This window comes from Vulpes lagopus, chromosome 1 (genome assembly GCF_018345385.1).
Source record: "Vulpes lagopus strain Blue_001 chromosome 1, ASM1834538v1, whole genome shotgun sequence".
In the NCBI taxonomy this organism is placed as follows: domain Eukaryota; kingdom Metazoa; phylum Chordata; class Mammalia; order Carnivora; family Canidae; genus Vulpes; species Vulpes lagopus.
The window spans coordinates 185778139-185794804 of NC_054824.1; the positions used below are offsets into that span (position 1 = coordinate 185778139).

The 16666-nt window shown below is 61.3% G+C and overlaps 1 protein-coding gene across 2 annotated transcripts in view; it reads left to right on the forward strand.

Moving 5' to 3' along the window:
- Positions 1 to 1861: 1861 nt before the first annotated feature.
- ADORA1 (adenosine A1 receptor) overlaps positions 1862 to 16666 on the forward strand; it is a 31462-nt gene continuing 16657 nt past the window's right edge. The window contains exons 1-2 of one of the 2 annotated variants that reach the window (XM_041759522.1): positions 1862 to 2525; positions 3508 to 3905. In XM_041759522.1, coding sequence (XP_041615456.1) covers positions 3565 to 3905 — 341 coding nt within the window. In that variant the 5' untranslated portion in view covers positions 1862 to 2525; positions 3508 to 3564. Of the gene's footprint in view, positions 2526 to 2831; positions 3208 to 3507; positions 3906 to 16666 lie in introns of those variants that run through there. The other variant, XM_041759533.1, reaches the window with a different exon arrangement.

Genomic DNA, 16666 nt, shown 5'->3' on the forward strand with positions numbered 1-16666 from the left:
CAGCATGACTGGCCGCGTGGAGCCGAGTCCACCTGCCTGGTGCCGCCCACTTGCCTTGTGGATAAAATCCCACCCACACCCCGCAAGTCGGCTCAAGGCCTCACAACGACGAGGCGAGGCGAGGTGCAGTTCCCACGCCCATTTTATGGATGAGGAAACCAAGACTCGGCTGTTCTAAGCAGGGGAAAGCATGGAGGCTCATGGTCTGCAGAGCACGAGTGGACCCTGGGGGGTCCTCTAGTTAGGAGTCCCGGACAGACTTCGAAAGCCAGAGTTTTTGGCTCAGTGCAAACTCTTGATATCTTGTTCCCCCTGCTCTGCTCACACCTTCCCACGTTGTCTTCTTCCCACTATAGACCCGATGTCCCCCTTCCCCCACCACAGAGCTCTCCTCCGCTCCATCCTGGAGTCTGTCCTATGTGGGGCAGCCAGGACTCAGAAGGTTTCCAGGTAGAAAGACCCAGAACCCGTGGACTCCATGTTTCCCACCTTGGAATGGACTTACCAGCTGTTGGAGCAGGAGAGGACGAAAGACGTCACTCAGCTAAGCTGACCGATGGGTAAACAGGCGCCCAGGGAGGAGAAGAGATTTGCTTGGACCCCCATCCAGTGAGTCAGCTTCCAGCTCTTCCGACTCTTGATCAAGTGCTCTTCTCACTGCACCGAATGGCTCTGTCGCCCAGGAGCGTTGTGTTCACCACTGACACCCCCACTCCCTCCTGCCGAAGACTTGAGGGGATGGTGTGTTTTCCAGGATACTCTGGGAGGGACCCTGACTGGGCCAGCTCTGTTCCCAGACAGGCCAGTCTAATCCCCCAGGAGGCCTGGCCCTGGGAACAAGCAGAGGTTGAGGGAGGAAGGGAGAGAGGGAAGAGGGTTTTGGTTCATTTTACCCAGAACCGAGGAAAAACAAATGATGTACAGGTATTGCGCAAACGTATCCACTAAACGTCAACCACCCACAGTTAGAGGAGTTGGGGGTGGGCTCAGGTGTCCTCTGCAGCTGAAGATGCTGGAAGGTGACATAGGGTGATGCAGTCACCACCCTCCACCACCACCACCCGCCTCCGCCCCAAGCTAGACCTGCCGGGGGCTTCCTGACTCTTTCTGTCATCAGCTACATGAGTGAAAATCGGGGGGCTGAGTGAGAAATCAGAAGAAAACCTTGACCCCAGAAGAACTTGGGTCAAGGCCAGGGTCCAAGGCAGGTGGGGATAGACCCACAGGTTGGCATGGGGCTTGGGGGGCAAGCATCACTGGGGGTGTTAGGGAAGTCTTAACCTCCACGCAGTCCACGCAGGGGCGTGGAGGGACAGCGGTCAGGGAGAGTGCCCCCCTCCCCATTTCTCCAGCTGGACTCCAGGGACACTGCAATTTTGCCCTTTCCTGGGTTTCTTCCTCCTCCTCCCCCAGGATCAACCCCATCTGACCTTCTTCTCCCGCTGCTGGGCGTCCTGCCCCAGCCCATCACTCCTGTGCTTCAGTGCCCCCCTTCCCGCCAGCCGAAGCTGCAAGCTCACCCTCCTCCCAAGACCCAGCAAGGGGGCAGCGCCCTCTGGGGCCTGGGTGTGGCCCGGTGGCACTGGTTCTCTTTGCCCTCCCAGACCCATTTCCAATATCTACCAACAAGGGTTTCTCAGGTCAGGGTCTCTGCAAGGCACGGGGTTCTGGGTGAGGGACCAGTGGGCCACCTAGATGGCACCTGCAGCAGGAGGCAGCCAAGAGGGGCCAGGATGGGGCAGTGTGGAGAGCACTGTGTCGGGAGTCAGGAGCCTGCTTTCTTCCTCTGGTCCCCTTAAGACCTGCTCTGTGATGTCTTGGAAGCCCCCTCCGTCCCCGAGTCTTGGGCTGGGTACCCCTGGGCTTAGGTGCTGGGCCATGGAGAGGGCGGGGAGGTGGGAAGGGGGCACGGGAGGGGGTGACAGCGGCCGAGATCCTCTTGGGAAGGTCGGTCACTTCCCCGAGGCCCAGTGCCCCCATCCGCGCAGCGGACCTTGCAGGGGGCCAGCGAGCAGCCCCAAGGACGAAGGACGGCGGGGACGCGGGAGGGATGTGGTGGCTCAGGCCGGAGCCTGGAGCCTGCAGCGCTGTGCTGGGGGCTGGGGGCTCCGGGCCGGGGTCGCCTGGGCGCGGGGGCCGGGCCGGGGCGGGGGGCGCGGGAGGTGCCCGTCCTCCCCCGGGGCATCCACCGCCCCGCCTGGAGCTGGGGCCGGCGCTTCTCCCCAGAATCACTTCCTTTGTCTGGAGGAGGGGGTGGGGGAGGAGGCGCGGCGAGGAGGGAGGGGCCGCGGTGCCGCCGCCCCCGCCTCCCCCCGCCCTCCCGGGGCGCGGAGCCGCTCGTCACTCGGCTCCCGCGGGGGCGACGGAGGCGCCGGAGGCCAGGCCCGCGGCTCGGCTCGTCCCGGGGCCCGACAGGCGGCGGCGCGCGGCGGGCATCCCCGGAGGGCGGCGCGGAGGCGTCGGGCCGGGAGGGCGCTGGGCCCCGGCGCAGGTGCTCGGAGCCCTGCCCGCCCGCGTGACCTTGGGTAAGTCTGTGCCTCGGGTCGCCGCGGCCGCCGGTGCAGGGAGCAGGGGAGGGTGGAGGGGGGACCGGACTGCCCCTCGGGGCGGGCGGGGGCGGGGAGAGCCCGGGCCGGGAGGGTCCCTGCGGGACCGTAGGGCTGCGGGGCGGGAAGCGCAGGGTTGGGGGCGCAGGGCTGCGGGGCGGGGGACGCAGGGCTGCGGAGGGGAGGGCAGGGGGCGCAGGGCTGCGGAGGGGAGGGCGGGGGGCGCAGGGGTGCGGGGGGCGCAGGGCTGCGGGGCGGGGGCGCAGGGCGCAGGGCTGCGGGGGGCGCAGGGCTGTGGGGCGGGGGCGCAGGGTTGGGCCGCAGGGTGCAGGGGTGCGGGGCGGCGGGCGCGGGATGCGGGGCGGGTCGGGGGAGCCCGCCGCCCGCCGCCCGCCCCCTGCCCGGCCCGGGTGACCGGGGCGCTACGTCTTTAAAGGCGCCCGGGGCTGAGCCTCCGCGACCATGTGACGGCTCGAAGGCCGGAGCTGCGCGGGAGCCCGGGCCGGTGAGCGCCGGTGCCCTGCCGTGCTCTGCCCTGCCCGGTGCCCCCGCCCCCCGCAGCCCTGCCCGGTGCCCCCGCCCCCCGCAGCCCGCGCGCATCCAGGTGCCGGAACTGGGGCGGCGCCCGCGGACCCCGGTGTCCAGCGGCCGAGGGTGGAGGGTGAGCGCCCTGCGGCCGGTGAGGGGGAGGGCGGAGCCGCCCGGGGACCCCTGGCGGGGTGTGGCCTGGGGCGCCGCACACCTGATAAGGCGGAGCAGCGAGCGCTGCTATTTTAAGTTGTTGAATGGAACCTCCGGGACGATAAGGGGAGGGGACAAAGATTAGGCGGAGGAAGGGCCAGGGTACCCGCCAGCCCGGCAGGCTCTAGGGCTCAGTGGGGTGCAGCTGCAGGGCGCGGGATCTCCAGCGGCCTGGGCTCCCCCCCAGGCAGGCCTCCCCACCCCGGGCTTCCCACCACAGGTGCCTGTCCCCGGACCCTCCGCGCCCGCCTGCTGATGTGCCTGACCCGCGCCTGCCATGCCGCCCGCCATCTCGGCCTTCCAGGCCGCCTACATTGGAATCGAGGTCCTCATCGCCCTGGTCTCTGTGCCCGGGAACGTGCTGGTGATCTGGGCAGTGAAGGTGAACCAGGCGCTGCGGGATGCCACCTTCTGCTTCATCGTGTCGCTGGCGGTGGCTGACGTGGCGGTGGGCGCCCTGGTCATCCCGCTGGCCATCCTCATCAACATCGGGCCGCGGACCTACTTCCACACCTGCCTCATGGTCGCCTGCCCTGTCCTCATCCTCACCCAGAGCTCCATCCTGGCCCTGCTGGCCATTGCCGTGGACCGCTACCTCCGCGTCAAGATCCCACTCCGGTGAGTCCAGAGCGCCCAAGGTACCCACTGCGCCCCACCCTGCACCCCGGGCAGGGGTGCACCTAGAGAGGATGACAGGTAGAGCAACAGACCCCGCGAAAGCCAGATTGTGCCCCAGCCCTGGCTCTGTCCTCTGTCCCCCGCTCTCCCCGGGAGCAGTGAGCTGAGCTGAGCCGCAGTTGAAGCCGCGGGGGGCTGGGCGGCTGGAGGAACGTGAACCTGGCGGTGCCCGGGCCCCCAGAGCTGGAGCTGCGGCTGTTCGGATACAGCTGGGGAAGGCCAGGCTGCCTGGAGGCTTTGCGCAAAGAGGGGGGTAAACCGAGCCCCACTGGCCCCAGGGAGGTGGAAGGGGCAGAGCCGACTGCTAGAGGGGCGAGGATGACGGAGGTGGCCCACGCCGCCCAGTGCTGCTTCTCCGGCAGATCCCAGCGGGCGTCCTGAACGCGCTGGTGGCTCCTGTTCTCTGTGGCCGTGGCCGCCGGCTCCACCCTCCGGGGCTGTCCCCTTGAGCCCCGGCGTCTGATTACCTCTGCCCAGCGTCCACTTACGGGATCTCTGCGCCAGGCCGGCAGGGGGGGCGACGCAGGCCCTGTTCTCTGGCTAAACTGTGTGCGTCTATGCCGGTCCCAGCAGAGGTGCTTATGCCGGGTCCAGGCAGCACCAGGGTGGCAGTCCTCATGCGGGTGTCCGGTCCACGCCGGGGCCTGCCAGGCCGTAATGTCGTCACCAGGCAGTGCCTGGGCCACCAAGTGCCAGTGAATGCCTGGGCGCGCAGCCAGCACTGGTCCTGCTGGGACGCTCTTGTGAGGCGTGCTTGCCCCCTCCAAGTCCTGTCACCAGCAGATTCCCCTTCTACCAGGGAGCTCTGGCCTTGTCTGGCACCCGCCTTCCAGAGCAGCTTCCAGATCTGGGACACGGGGCCTCTGGCCTCGCTTGGCAGCTTGCCCGGGGAAGGCTGCGGCGCCCACGGCTCTCCCGTTTGCAGTACATTTGTGCACGTTTACCTTTTCCAAGCTTTTCTTCGTGCAGCGTGTCTTCCCTGTGTCCTCCATGATCCTCTGAGGGAGGTGGAGTAGGAGCTGCTAAAGGAGAAAGTTGGGAAAGACCCAGAGGGTCTCCCGAAGCAGGTGGGAGCGCAGCCTAGATTCCACTGCCCACCTCCCTTCCTTCCCGAGCCCCCTGCCCGGGCACCGTCATGCCCGTGCCCGTGCCCGGCCTCCTTCAGCACCGCCAGCTTCCCAGGGCAGGTGGGTGAAGAGTGCTGCGGGGACGGGGTGGGGGTGGAGGCGGAGGAGGGGCCTCGCTGCCACCATTAGTCGCAGGCCGCAGGCGGCTGGAGCGGAGGAAGCTGGTCTCAGCCCATTAGTAGAGCGGGCTGCGCCTCCGAGCCGAGCCCGACCATTAGAACCAAGTGTTGCCACGTTAGGAAACTCCCGCAGGTCTGCAGAGGTAGGAGGGCCGCTCCAGAAATTGTGTGGCTCAGCGGGTGCCAAGGTGAGCCAGAGGCCTGGTCGTAAGTGACAGAGGTCCGGGGCCTCAGAATGTGCTCCACTCGCCCTGTGGGGTCGGGCGGGGGCTGTGCGGCAGGAACCGCAGGCTCCACCTCCCCCGGGGCAGCTGTGGCTGCTCCTGGCTCCAGCCTCCAGGAGCCAGGTCTTGAGGAGCTTTCCTCTCTTCTCCTTCTCTTCCTCCTCCTCCTCCTTTTAATATTATTACCTCTATTTTTTTTTAAGATTTTGTTTATTTGAGAGAGAGAGAGCACGAGTGGGCGAGGGGCAGAGGGAGAAGCGAACCCCCGCTGAGCAGGGAGCCGATGCCGGGCTCCACCCCAGGCCCCCAGGATCATGACCTGGGCCGAAAGCAGACGCTTAACTGACTGAGGCACCAGGCGCCCTGACCAGCTGCCTTCTGTGGGCCGAGGCGGCGAATGCATAGAGTCCAGGCCTGGGTTCGAATCCTAACTGTGAAGTCCTAGCTGTGTGACCTTGGGAAAGTCACTTCTTCTTGTGAACCTTCAATTTCCTCATCTATAAAAGGGAAAATTAATAATACGACCTTCCTCCTCAAATGAATGGAGAAATACAATGAACTCCTATATAGAAAACCCTTAGGGCTATAAAATGCGCGTAGTATCACCTGCAGGCCGTACTATGTCTCTGTCCGTAGCTTTATCAGCAGCATTACCGTATGGCTCAAAGTGGGTCTGAATGAGCAAGCCCTGGCACCCCACCCCGTGCACGCTCGTGCTCTCACACACCCACACACATGCCCCCCCCCGCCCCCCGCCCCACAAACACACGCTGCATTCCCAGGGAGGTTTCAAAATACTGTCGGGTTATATTTATACATGTTTTTCCTTCCCTGGTGGATTGTCAGCGTGTTCAAGGCAGTGACCCAGGCAGCGACTGCACGCGGCCCGTTTCTGCCAAGTCTCCAGGATGCCTAGCTCAGTGTCTGGCACGCGGCGGATAGTCAGTAAACGCCCGTTGTGTTGGATGCGTCTGCTGAGCTCACAGGGTTGAGCCTGCGGCAGGCCTTCCGGGTGTCTGACCTCTAACCTTCTTGCTGGGAACTAGACCTCCTCTGCATTCTCCTTCAGGGATCTGACCACAGCTGCCCCAGCAGCTCGCACGGTTCCTTGGGAGCCGCACCCCAGCAGCACCTGGGGGTGTCCTGCCCCGAGGAGAAGTCTTCTCCACGGCAGAAATGGGGCTGGGGCCTGTCTCCAAAGCCAGGGTCCTGGAGGCTGATCTGCCGTGATGGTCACTCTGGGCCCTGGCCCCTCTCTGCCACGTCCCCCTACAACGGGAGCGGCAGCCCTGGTCGGCGAGCTGCTGGGCCTGGGGGAGTATCTCTCAGCCGAGGTCCCCCTGCCCTTGGCTTACTGCCCTGACAGGCCAACTGGAGGCAGATGCGCTGCACTCGGGGAGGGGGTGAGGCATGTGTGGGTCACAGGAGCGGGCTCGGGCCCCTCACTAAGCAAAGCAAGCAGTGCTCGGTCCACCACAAATCGTATTTCATTCCATTTGGCAGAAAGCCAAGAGAGAAAAATGGTTCACATCACATAGTATGATCCAGTTACAAGAAAGAGAAAGAAAAAAAGACAGAAAGAACTCAAATTGTTGATTCATCCATAACCTGTGGCCATTTCCATGTGTTTTGCATCTTATTTGCATCGCGCCACCGCAGGCCTGGTAATGCATACCCTGTTCCCCTGAGCTCTTACTTCTAGGGAATCTCCCAGAGTCTCCATTCATCCACCACCCCGCACCCTGAGGTCCTGGGTGGCTCCAGGGGGCTGGTTATGGGGCAAGGTGCCAGCAGCGGGTCCCTGGCCAAAGCCCTCTCTGCGGGAGGGGAGGCCGAGCAAGGGCTCTGCGGCCGGAGAGGTTGGGGTGCTGTGACGGGGTGGTGGGCATCTGGGAGCCAGAAACCTCGAGTTGGGGCCTTGCTCCGTTACTACCTAGCTGTGCATCCTTGGCGAAACTGGGCACCTTCTCTGAGCTCCACCCCCACCTCACCTGTTAGATGAAGGGACTCGAGCTGAGGCCCGAGCTTCCCTTCGGCTCTAACACTGTGGTTCTTCGCATTGTGGCTCCTGCTGACGTGGTGTTGAGACCCTGGGAAGGTTGTGCTGGGCTGTGTTTTCTAGCTCCTAGTCATTCTGAGCCTGGCATGATGCTACGTGCTTTTTTGGTTTTTGGTTTTCGTTGTTTTACGTGCTTCAACGCATTTACTGTTCCTTACCTCTCGCTAGTGGACGGTTTTGCTAGACCCATTCCGTGGACACTTTTGTGGGTAAGCTGAAGTCTGGGGGCCGGGGAGGTTCAGTGATTTTCCCAGACGAACATCGTGTCAGGAGCAGAGAGAGGCCTTGGATCCAGGCCTGTCTAACAGATGTCTTGCACCAGGGAGCCCATATGTGTTGGAATCCGCCCCCAAGAAGCTGTGGGATTTATGGAGGAGTTTCCTCAAGGCTGTCAGTGGGGTGACTTTTCTCCTCTGATCTTTGCCAATGGCCTTGGTATTTTGCTCGCTGTGCTGGGCACCTCCCTCTCGGACCCGCTCACCTTCGCACCAGTGGGCAGGGGAGCGCCTGGCAGCCCTGCCTCTGTGCTCAGCTGGACGCCTGCCCAGCAGGGCTTCGATGGGAGCACAGTGGGGAGTGTCGGAGGCCAGCATGCTGGGCCAGGGGACAAATCTGGTAGATGAGGACGGTGCTTGCTGTTGGAAGTCAAATGAGCTCTTCCCACCCTGGTGAGCCGGGATCCTTTTTGATTACCCAAGTGTCTCCTGGGCTTGTACCCCAGCAGGTGACCAGGTGACCGGCTGTGGCCTCCGGGCCCCAGAACCTTGTCCTCTGTGATGCCATCTGCTCTCAGGGGTGGTCGTCTGTCTGCAGCTCCCCTAGGGGTGGGTGAGTCACAGGCCCAGAGCAGCTGTGGGGAGCGGAGCCCTGAAGCTTGACTTCCTCACTCTTGCAGAGGGAGAAACCGGGGCCCAGGGCTCGGCTACGAGCTCTTCCCTCCGCCCAATCCTGACTCTCGCCCCGCAGCCTCTGATGTAAAAGGCTTGGGCGCGAGGAGCCCTGGGCCTTCGGGTCCTCGGGGAGCAGCACAGAGTGTGCAGCGAGCCAGGTAAGTCAGCAGACCAGCGGCGGGCCTCGAGGCAGACAGTGAAGACACGTCACTTTGGGATGAAAAGGGAAATGTCTTTGTTTGAATTGGGGTTAGCCTCCAGGTGGCTTATGCTCGGAGCCGCTGAGGGAGGGGGCCTAGATTCTAGCCCAGAGAAACCTGGATGCGTTTCAAGGGTGAAAGAAAGCTCCCCGCCGGCCTCCAGGAGGCTGCGTCGTCTTCAGGAGCGAGCCGCCCAGGTGCCCGGGAGCGAGCTCTGGAGAAACCCCACCGAGGCTCATGGGCCCGAAGCCTGGAGGCCGTGCCCTGGCAGGTGGTATTTATTTCTGAGCGTGGAAGCAATCGGTGCTCGTGGTGAAAATGTTGAGAAACACAGGGAAGAATAAAGACGATAAAGTCACCAGTAAATCTCCCGCCTACGGATGACTGGTCTTCACACTCTGGTGTTCCAGAGACTTTTCCCACGTGTGTCTCTATATATATCCGAATCTCTAAATATACAGAGACATCAATGTGATTTTTACGTGGCGGAGAGCAAGCGTGGCTTTATAGCCCACTTTATTTACTTACTGTATCATAAGTATTTCCCTATGTCAATAAGGATGATTTTGTAAGAATTTTATGAGGGTAAAATGTTGGATTGCCTTTTTGTTCATTTCTGGGTCTGAGCTAAAACAGCCTCTGGCCCGGGAGGACTCCTCCAACCCCCTCCCCCTGGACCAGGCTAACCTCTGTTAGGTACTCAGGTGGCATCCACTTCTTTGCAACCCCTCATGGTGCTGCTGGTTTTTCTGAGCTTTGCTAAACATGATCAGGGGCAGGAACATCCGTGTACGTACCCACGTATCCCCTGTGCCTGGCACCAAGTAGGCCTGCTGGAAACATTTCTTGAATAAATGAATTTCATGTTTCACGTATTCATTCTTATATTTTCGGCTGTTCGGATTGTTACCAATATGGTATGATTACGATGAACATGACAGTGATATGCAAAATTCACGTTGTTTGTGGGGTCGGGGCCCGGGTGCGTGTCCTGGTATACAGCACAGCTTCCACCCGTCAGGATTTTTATTTTTATTTATTTATTTTTTTAATTTTTTTTTTATGATAGTCACACAGAGAGAGAGAGAGAGAGGCAGAGACACAGGCAGAGGGAGAAGCAGGCTCCATGCACCGGGAACCTGATATGGGATTTGATCCCGGGTCTCCAGGATCGCGCCCTGGGCCAAAGGCAGGCGCCAAACTGCTGCGCCACCCAGGGATCCCCTCCGTCAGGATTTTTTTTTTTTTTCTCCGTCAGGATTTTTAAACGAGGTTAAATATTTCCCGTCTCTCTCTACTCCAGCTCTGCCCACTCCTCCTGCCCAGCTTGATGACATGGCAGGTCCCCGGAGGCACGCCTGGTACTCCTCTGCCCCTTTGCACTTCGGGGCCAGGCAGGGCAGGACTGGCTGGCCCTGGCCTCCCCCTCATGGCCTAGTCTCTATTCCCGGAGGCCTGGACGTTCTGTTTCTTTGCCTCTTGGTGAGGAGAGCAGTCCTGGGGTGGGGGGTGGGAGGAGGCTTGGAGTGTGGCACTTTCTAGTTGGCCCCACTTGGCAGGGCGAGCACATGGTTCCATGGGCCACGTGAATTGCCTCTTGAGCCTCAGCCTCCCAAACTCAAGCCCAGAGGAGGCTGCCAGCTGCCGTAGAACAAAGAAAAAGCTGGTGGGTCGTGGTGGGATGGGAGAGGAAGAGGAGGCAGGTGGGGGGGTGCACGTTGGCCCCATATCCCCTTGGAAATGCTGGCTTGGGGGCAGGCAAGGAGGTGGAGGCAGCTGGCAAAGGCCTTCCCTGCCCCAAAAGAAGAGATGAGACACCTTCCCCTGCATAGCTCCTCGCCCTGGGAGTTTTATCTCTGGCGGGGGTAGAGGCATAATAAGGTCAGGGACATGGGGACTTCCGTAGATGTATTTCATAAACTGACATCTGCACCTGCCACGTCACAGGCACTTTGCAGGGCTTACACCTGCAGATACAAAGGTGAGCAGGCTGCTCTGGTCTCTCCCTTAGCACCTGTTGAGATGGTGGATTCCTACAGACCCAGGTGGCCAAGCACAAACTCCCAACCTGCCTGGGGTGGGAGCGGGGGTGGGGGTGGGGTGTCAGGAGACTGGCCCCTGACACCTTGCAGTGCTTGGGGGGAAGCTGGACCCTATTCTACACCCGCTCCTTGCTGCCCAGCTCACGTGGGAGAGGTCCTTCGGGACACTCTTCCGGCCAGAACTTCTGTCCTTCCAGAGAGCACAGCTGTTACCCTTTCTCATTCTCACCCAGGGCCCTGATATGGACAGATCTATACTGCGGAATGCCTCCTACCGCCAGGCATTGTTATCTGTTATCATACCTGGGGTACGCTCATTAACAGAACAAAGACCCCCCGGAGTCTGCAAGCTGACCGGTTTGGAGGACAGACGCTAAGTAATAAGTTAGCACGATACCTAGGATGCGGAGTGCTAGGAGGTAGCACCAGCCCTCGGAGAAGGAAAGGAGCAGGCTCAGCGGAACTGAGGTGCCCGGTGGGGGCAGAGGGCCGCAGCTGTAAATGGGGTATCGCTGAGGCCCCCCGGGGAGGTGCCGTTTGAGCAAAACCTTAGAGGAGAGGGAGTACGCCGGGCAGATATTAGAACTTTCACGCAGAGGAAATAGGGAAAGTAAAGGTCCGGAGGAAGGAGTGTACCTTAAAGGGTTGGGGTCTGTGCCGCGGGGGTGGAGTGATCAAGCTGGAGACTGGTCGGAGACCCGGAGCGGAAACGCAGTGACCTGCTGGCTTGGAGGCTGCTGCAAGGACAGCTTTACCCTGAGGTAAATGGGGAGCCTTTGCAGGGTTTACAGCACGGAAGCTGCATGATTTGGCTTAGACTTTATTTATTTATTTATTTATTTATTTATTTATTTTTTTATTAATACATTTATTTTTTATTGGTGTTCAATATGGCTTAGACTTTAAAGGCTCACTCTGCTGCTGTATTGAGAGGGCACTAGAGGGGCAGGCAGGGGACAGTTCGCTACTGCGGCCACCACACGAGGGAGGGAAGAGGGCGGTGGCCAGAGTCAGAATGGCACAGAGCTGGTGGGGAGAAGTGGCTAATTCTGGGCGTGCATTTTCAAATTTTACTTTTTATTGAGGTAAAATGCTTATATAGTGAAATGCATGAATCTTAAGCATATTGCTCCATAAATTCTTACATGCAACCACCTCCCAGGTCAGTATTTGGAACTTGTTCAGCTCTCTCGAAGGTTCCCCTGTGTCCCTCCCGTGCCCTCTGAAAGGTCACCATTACTCTCTGACCTTCATCTGCATAGACTGATTTTTGCCTGTTCTTGAACTTTTGTAAAGGGAATCAAGTGTAAGTTTTCTTTTTTATCTGTCTTTTGAAGCTTAAAGTTATGTCTGAGACTCATCCCTCTTATTGAGGGAAACAGTAGGATTTTTTTGTTTGTTGGTTGGCTTGTGGTTTTTTTCCCCTCATTGCTAGAATTCCATCGCATGAATGTACGATGATTTGTTAAAATTCCGGGTGTATTTTGAAGAAAGAGCCAAGGAATTTGCTTATGGATTGGATGTGGGATGTGAGAGAAAGAAGAGTCAAGCGTGACCAGAATTTCAGTCTGAAGCAACTGGCGGGGTGGAGTTGGCATTATCCGAGGTGGGAAAGACTGCGGGTGGTACAGGTTTTGTGAGCAATGGAGTTCAGATTTAGACACGTTGAGTTTGGGGTATCTGTCCAATACCTCTGGGATGTTGAGCGGGCGGTTGGATGGATACGCAGGGATGGAGTTCAGGAGACATGTGGGCTGGGAATAGGGTTAGGGAGAGCCATTGCGTGCTGATCAGGTCTAAATCACCGAGGAGCCTTGATGAGATCTCCAAGAGCAAAAAATACAGCTAAAGAGGACACAGAGCACTGAGAGGTCCGAGGGGAAGAGACAGCGTGGATGTAGGAGGAACACCTGGAGTAAGTGTGGCTCCAGGCAGCAGAGCTTTGCAAGGTGTGGAGGGGAAGGAGGGGTGGAGCGAGGCGGGGGAGGGCTGAGAACTGAGAACCAGGATTTAGCAGGAACAGTGCCAGTGGGGTGGAGCAGGGAGCCTGACTGAGAAAGCTCGGGAGAGAAGAGGAAGGACTTGATGCCAGTGGGCATGGGCTACTCTTTTGAAGAATTTTGTTATGAAGGGGACAGAGCGATGGGGCAGAAGCTGTCAGAAGCGGGAACAAGAGATTTTGTTTTGCGTTGTGGAGGAACGTTAGCACGTTTGTGTGCCCACAGCTAATGGTCCCGGAGAGAGCGCCAGACCTGCGCTGGAGCCCCGAGCCCGCCGGGTCGGCCACACTCAGAGGGCCTGGCCTGGCGCGCGGCTCTCGGGCAGGAGGGCGAGTGCGTGGGTGCGGACCGGCAGGTGGAATTGTCCTCCGAGTGTCTCAGCTTTCTCAGGGAGGTGGGGAGCGAGGTCACCCCCGGGGAGGGAGGCTGGCGAGGGTGCAGTCATGCTCCGGAGGTCCAGCGTCTCTGGGGGCAGCACTACGGGCTCGCCTGGGGTTCACGGTGATGAGCTCCAAGCAGCCGTGCTCAGCCGCGCCCGTGCAGGCGTGCCGACCGTGGAGGGGTCATTCTGGATTCATCCACAAGTGCCGGATTCCGTGCCCGTCACTCGGTGTCTGTCATCACGGCCATGGCCAAAGAGGGGGCCCCGTTCCCCAGAGCTCAGGGATGGATGGAGGGAGAGAACCGGCACACAGGTAAGCAAGCAGGTAGCTGCGGTCACCCGGAGGAGAATTCAAGGGGGGAAGCCGCCCCGCTCTTCTCCACACCCCGAGTCAGTGTCCACGCAGATCTGAAGACGCCTGAAGACTTAGGTGGGGCCTTGTAGGCCTTGTGGTCCACGGTCAAGAGTTCGGATTGTATTCCAAGTGTGCTTCGAGGCCTCTGAGTGCTTTAAGCAGGGGGTGACATCATCTAAATCACATTTTTCAAAGGTCAGAATTTGTCAATGAAATATTAGCAAATCAAACCCGGTGGTAGATAAAAAGATTAATACATCACCACCAAATAGGGTCACTGCACGTGTGCAAGGGTGTTTGTCGGAAGAACTCCCTGTACTCAGCACATTGATGTAGAAGGTCGCCCTGCCCGGCGGGGGGGGGGGGGGGGGGGGCGCAGGAGACTGTCGGAGGTCACGGCTGTCCGCGGGGCTGGGGGCGGCCGGGGGCCCGGGAGGCGGTGGAGATGGAGGGACCTGGAGGGAGTTAGGGTTAGACCCCCCCAATAGAGGCTGGGGGGCAGAGTGGGGGAAGGGGTCAGGTTGGTTGGCGCCACTGGGTAGCTGGTGGTGGGGAAGGGAGAAACTGGAGCAAGGCTCAGAGGCCAGAGTGGAGCTGGTGCGACAGCGAGCCCTCCGGGTTTCTGTCTCTTGCTGGCTCCCCTCCTCCGTGCCTTCGTGAGGTCGGCAGGTGGGCCCCTTCCCGCCCCCCGTAGCCCAGGAAGGGGACGCTCAAGTGTCCAGGGAGCCTCCCGGTGCCTCTGGCTCCGCCGCCGACTGTCTTCTCGCCTCACTCCTTGGGAGGCCGTCATTAGGTCTCTTGGGCTGGAAGCACAGCAGGAAGGACAGGCGGCTTGGGCCCCCTAACCCTTCCAGAAGGAGCAGCAGAGGGTTTCTTCCTTCCTGCCAGGCTCCATCCAGAACAAGACACAGTGGCTTCTGGGACAGCTGGGCCCCCGCATCTGTGCATCCTCAGGGTCCCTCGGGCGGCTCTGCCCCGGGACTCTCCGTGGGCCTCCGGAGCCGCCTGGATCCCATCACCCCTCCAGAGCAGCTGTCCCCCACCCCACAACAGCCCCCCCGCCCCCCTCCCCCGAGCCACTGTGGGGCACTGAGCCACACAGGTTCAGCCGAGGCGGCAGAGAGGATGACCGGGCACGGACACGAGGTTAGCAGGTGCCAGCTGTGGCCCCGCCCTGATGGGCCCCGCCCTGATGGGCAGGCTGCAGGGGGAGCCCCACCTGGGCCTCCGGAGCCTGGGCCGCTCCCAGAAGCCCTGTCTGTCCTTCCACAAAGAGGCCAGCTCCTTTAGCCTCGTGCAGCAGAGAACGCTCCGCAGGGCAGTTGGCAGGCTCGGCACAGACGCCAGTGGCCAGGCCTCACGGCGGTCACCGTGCAACCTGACCTCGGAGGTCACTGGTTTCCAATCCTCCCGTCCCCACCGCCGGGGCGGCCCTGACCACAGCATGGCAAGAGCTGCTTCGGGCCCTCCTTTTCCTGTCCCGGCAGAACCAGGAGCTTTGATGCACACCTGCCGGCTGGAGTGGGAACTCACCGGGCAGTGGTTCTCTTGGGGGCACGAGGGGGAAGATCTGTCTGCAAAAAAAGCTCCTCTACCTCAGACTTTTTTTAAAAAAAGATTTTATTTATTTATTCATGCAAGACACAGAGAGAGAGAGGCAGAGACACAGACAGAGGGAGAAGCAGGCTCCACGCAGGGAGCCCGATGTGGGACTCGATCCCAGGACTCTGGAGTCACACCCTGGGCTGAAGGCGGCGCTAAACTGCTGAGCCTGGTCAGGAGTCAGTGGGATCTGTCGCACTCACCCCAGAGGGACGGCAGGCACTGAAGTGTGAGGGTTATTTCATGAAAACATTCCCGGGAGGTCAGCGGCAGGGGCTGGGGTGCAGAGGGGTGACGGGCCTCCCCGGGAGATTCCGGTGTCTGGACCCCGGCCTGGCTCCCTCCAAGTCCCACGCTCCTGTTCCGGTGGGGGGGGGCCGGCGTCCAAGGGAGCTGAGCCCCTCCACCCCGGGGCCGCAGCTCCGCACCCACTCTCGGGGGACCCTGCTGCGCCCGCCCGGCAGAGGAGCCAGCTGCCAGCTGCCTTCGGGGCTGACTGTCAGGTAGGAAGCCGCTTGGCCCCGGGGCGTGTTGTGGTGCCACCACCTGCCAGCACTGTCAGTGCCGCGCAGGGAAGGAGCCGCGGGGAAGGAACCGGCAGCCACCGGTGGGCAGGTGGGCAGGGGGAGCGGGGGGCCTGGGGCCTCCAGGCCCTGCGGGGGTCACTCAGCGAGGTGGGGCCTCCTCGGGCCTCACTCTGCTGGTGAGGTCGTGGCCCAGCCTGAGCTCCGCAGGCCACACCTGAAGGACAAACCGTTCAGGCGAAGCTCCTGTGAGGACAACCGAGGCAGGGGCCTCCTCCCTCCGGGGAGGCTGCGGAGCCCCGATGTCCCCACTGGCCAGTGCTGATGGGGCGGGGGTGCCGGGCACCGGGAGGGACCCCTCAGGGCCCAGCCATCTGCCTTGCCCGCGGGACCGCGTCCTCCTTGCTGGGGAGCACTCCTGTCCCCTACCCGCCCCGAGGGGTGTGCGCGGGTCTGGGGGCGTAGAGCCCCGAGCACATGGGCAGCTGGGCTGGCACGCTGGTGCCCCTGGTCCGACCTCCATCGCGTATGTCCATCGTCGTACTGAGGATGAGCGTGTAAGCACACCAGCTCCCTGCTCGGTCACGGGCTCGTCTGGCCCCTCTCCTGCCGGCTGCTGGGAGGGAGGAAGGCGGGTGGATAACGGGGTGTGGGGTGTGCGTGTGTCTTTGTCTCTGCTGTGGTCAAGGATGCGTTGTCCTCCCCAGGAGGCCTCAGAGCCGGGCCTGGGGAAGTGGCCGAGGCGGGCTGGGAGGGCGCGGCCCCAGGTGAGCTGTGTTCTGTTCTGGCGCCAGTGCCTGCCCCCCCCCCACCTGCTCAGGCTCCCCGGGGGCCCCAGGAGGCCGTGGGCCGGTGTGGGGGGCGGAGGACGCGGCGCCTGCACGCTGGTGTCTCCCTCAGCAGCTTATGTGGTTTTCCGTGAGGCTGAGCTCAGTGTCATTTCACACATAGGACAACAGGGGACCAGGGGGTAAGTCACCGGGAAACTGTCACCCGGCTCGTAAGTAGCCACACTCGGACTGGAGCGAGGTGCCTGCCAGGTAGCAAAGCAGATGCCACTGCCCCCGCGCCGCAACCCTGGGCTTCCAAGCTGCGCACACAGAGCCCGTCCTCAGGGAGCTTCTAGGCCCAGAGGGACACAGAGCAAGATCCTGCAGACTGTGAGATACATCCATGT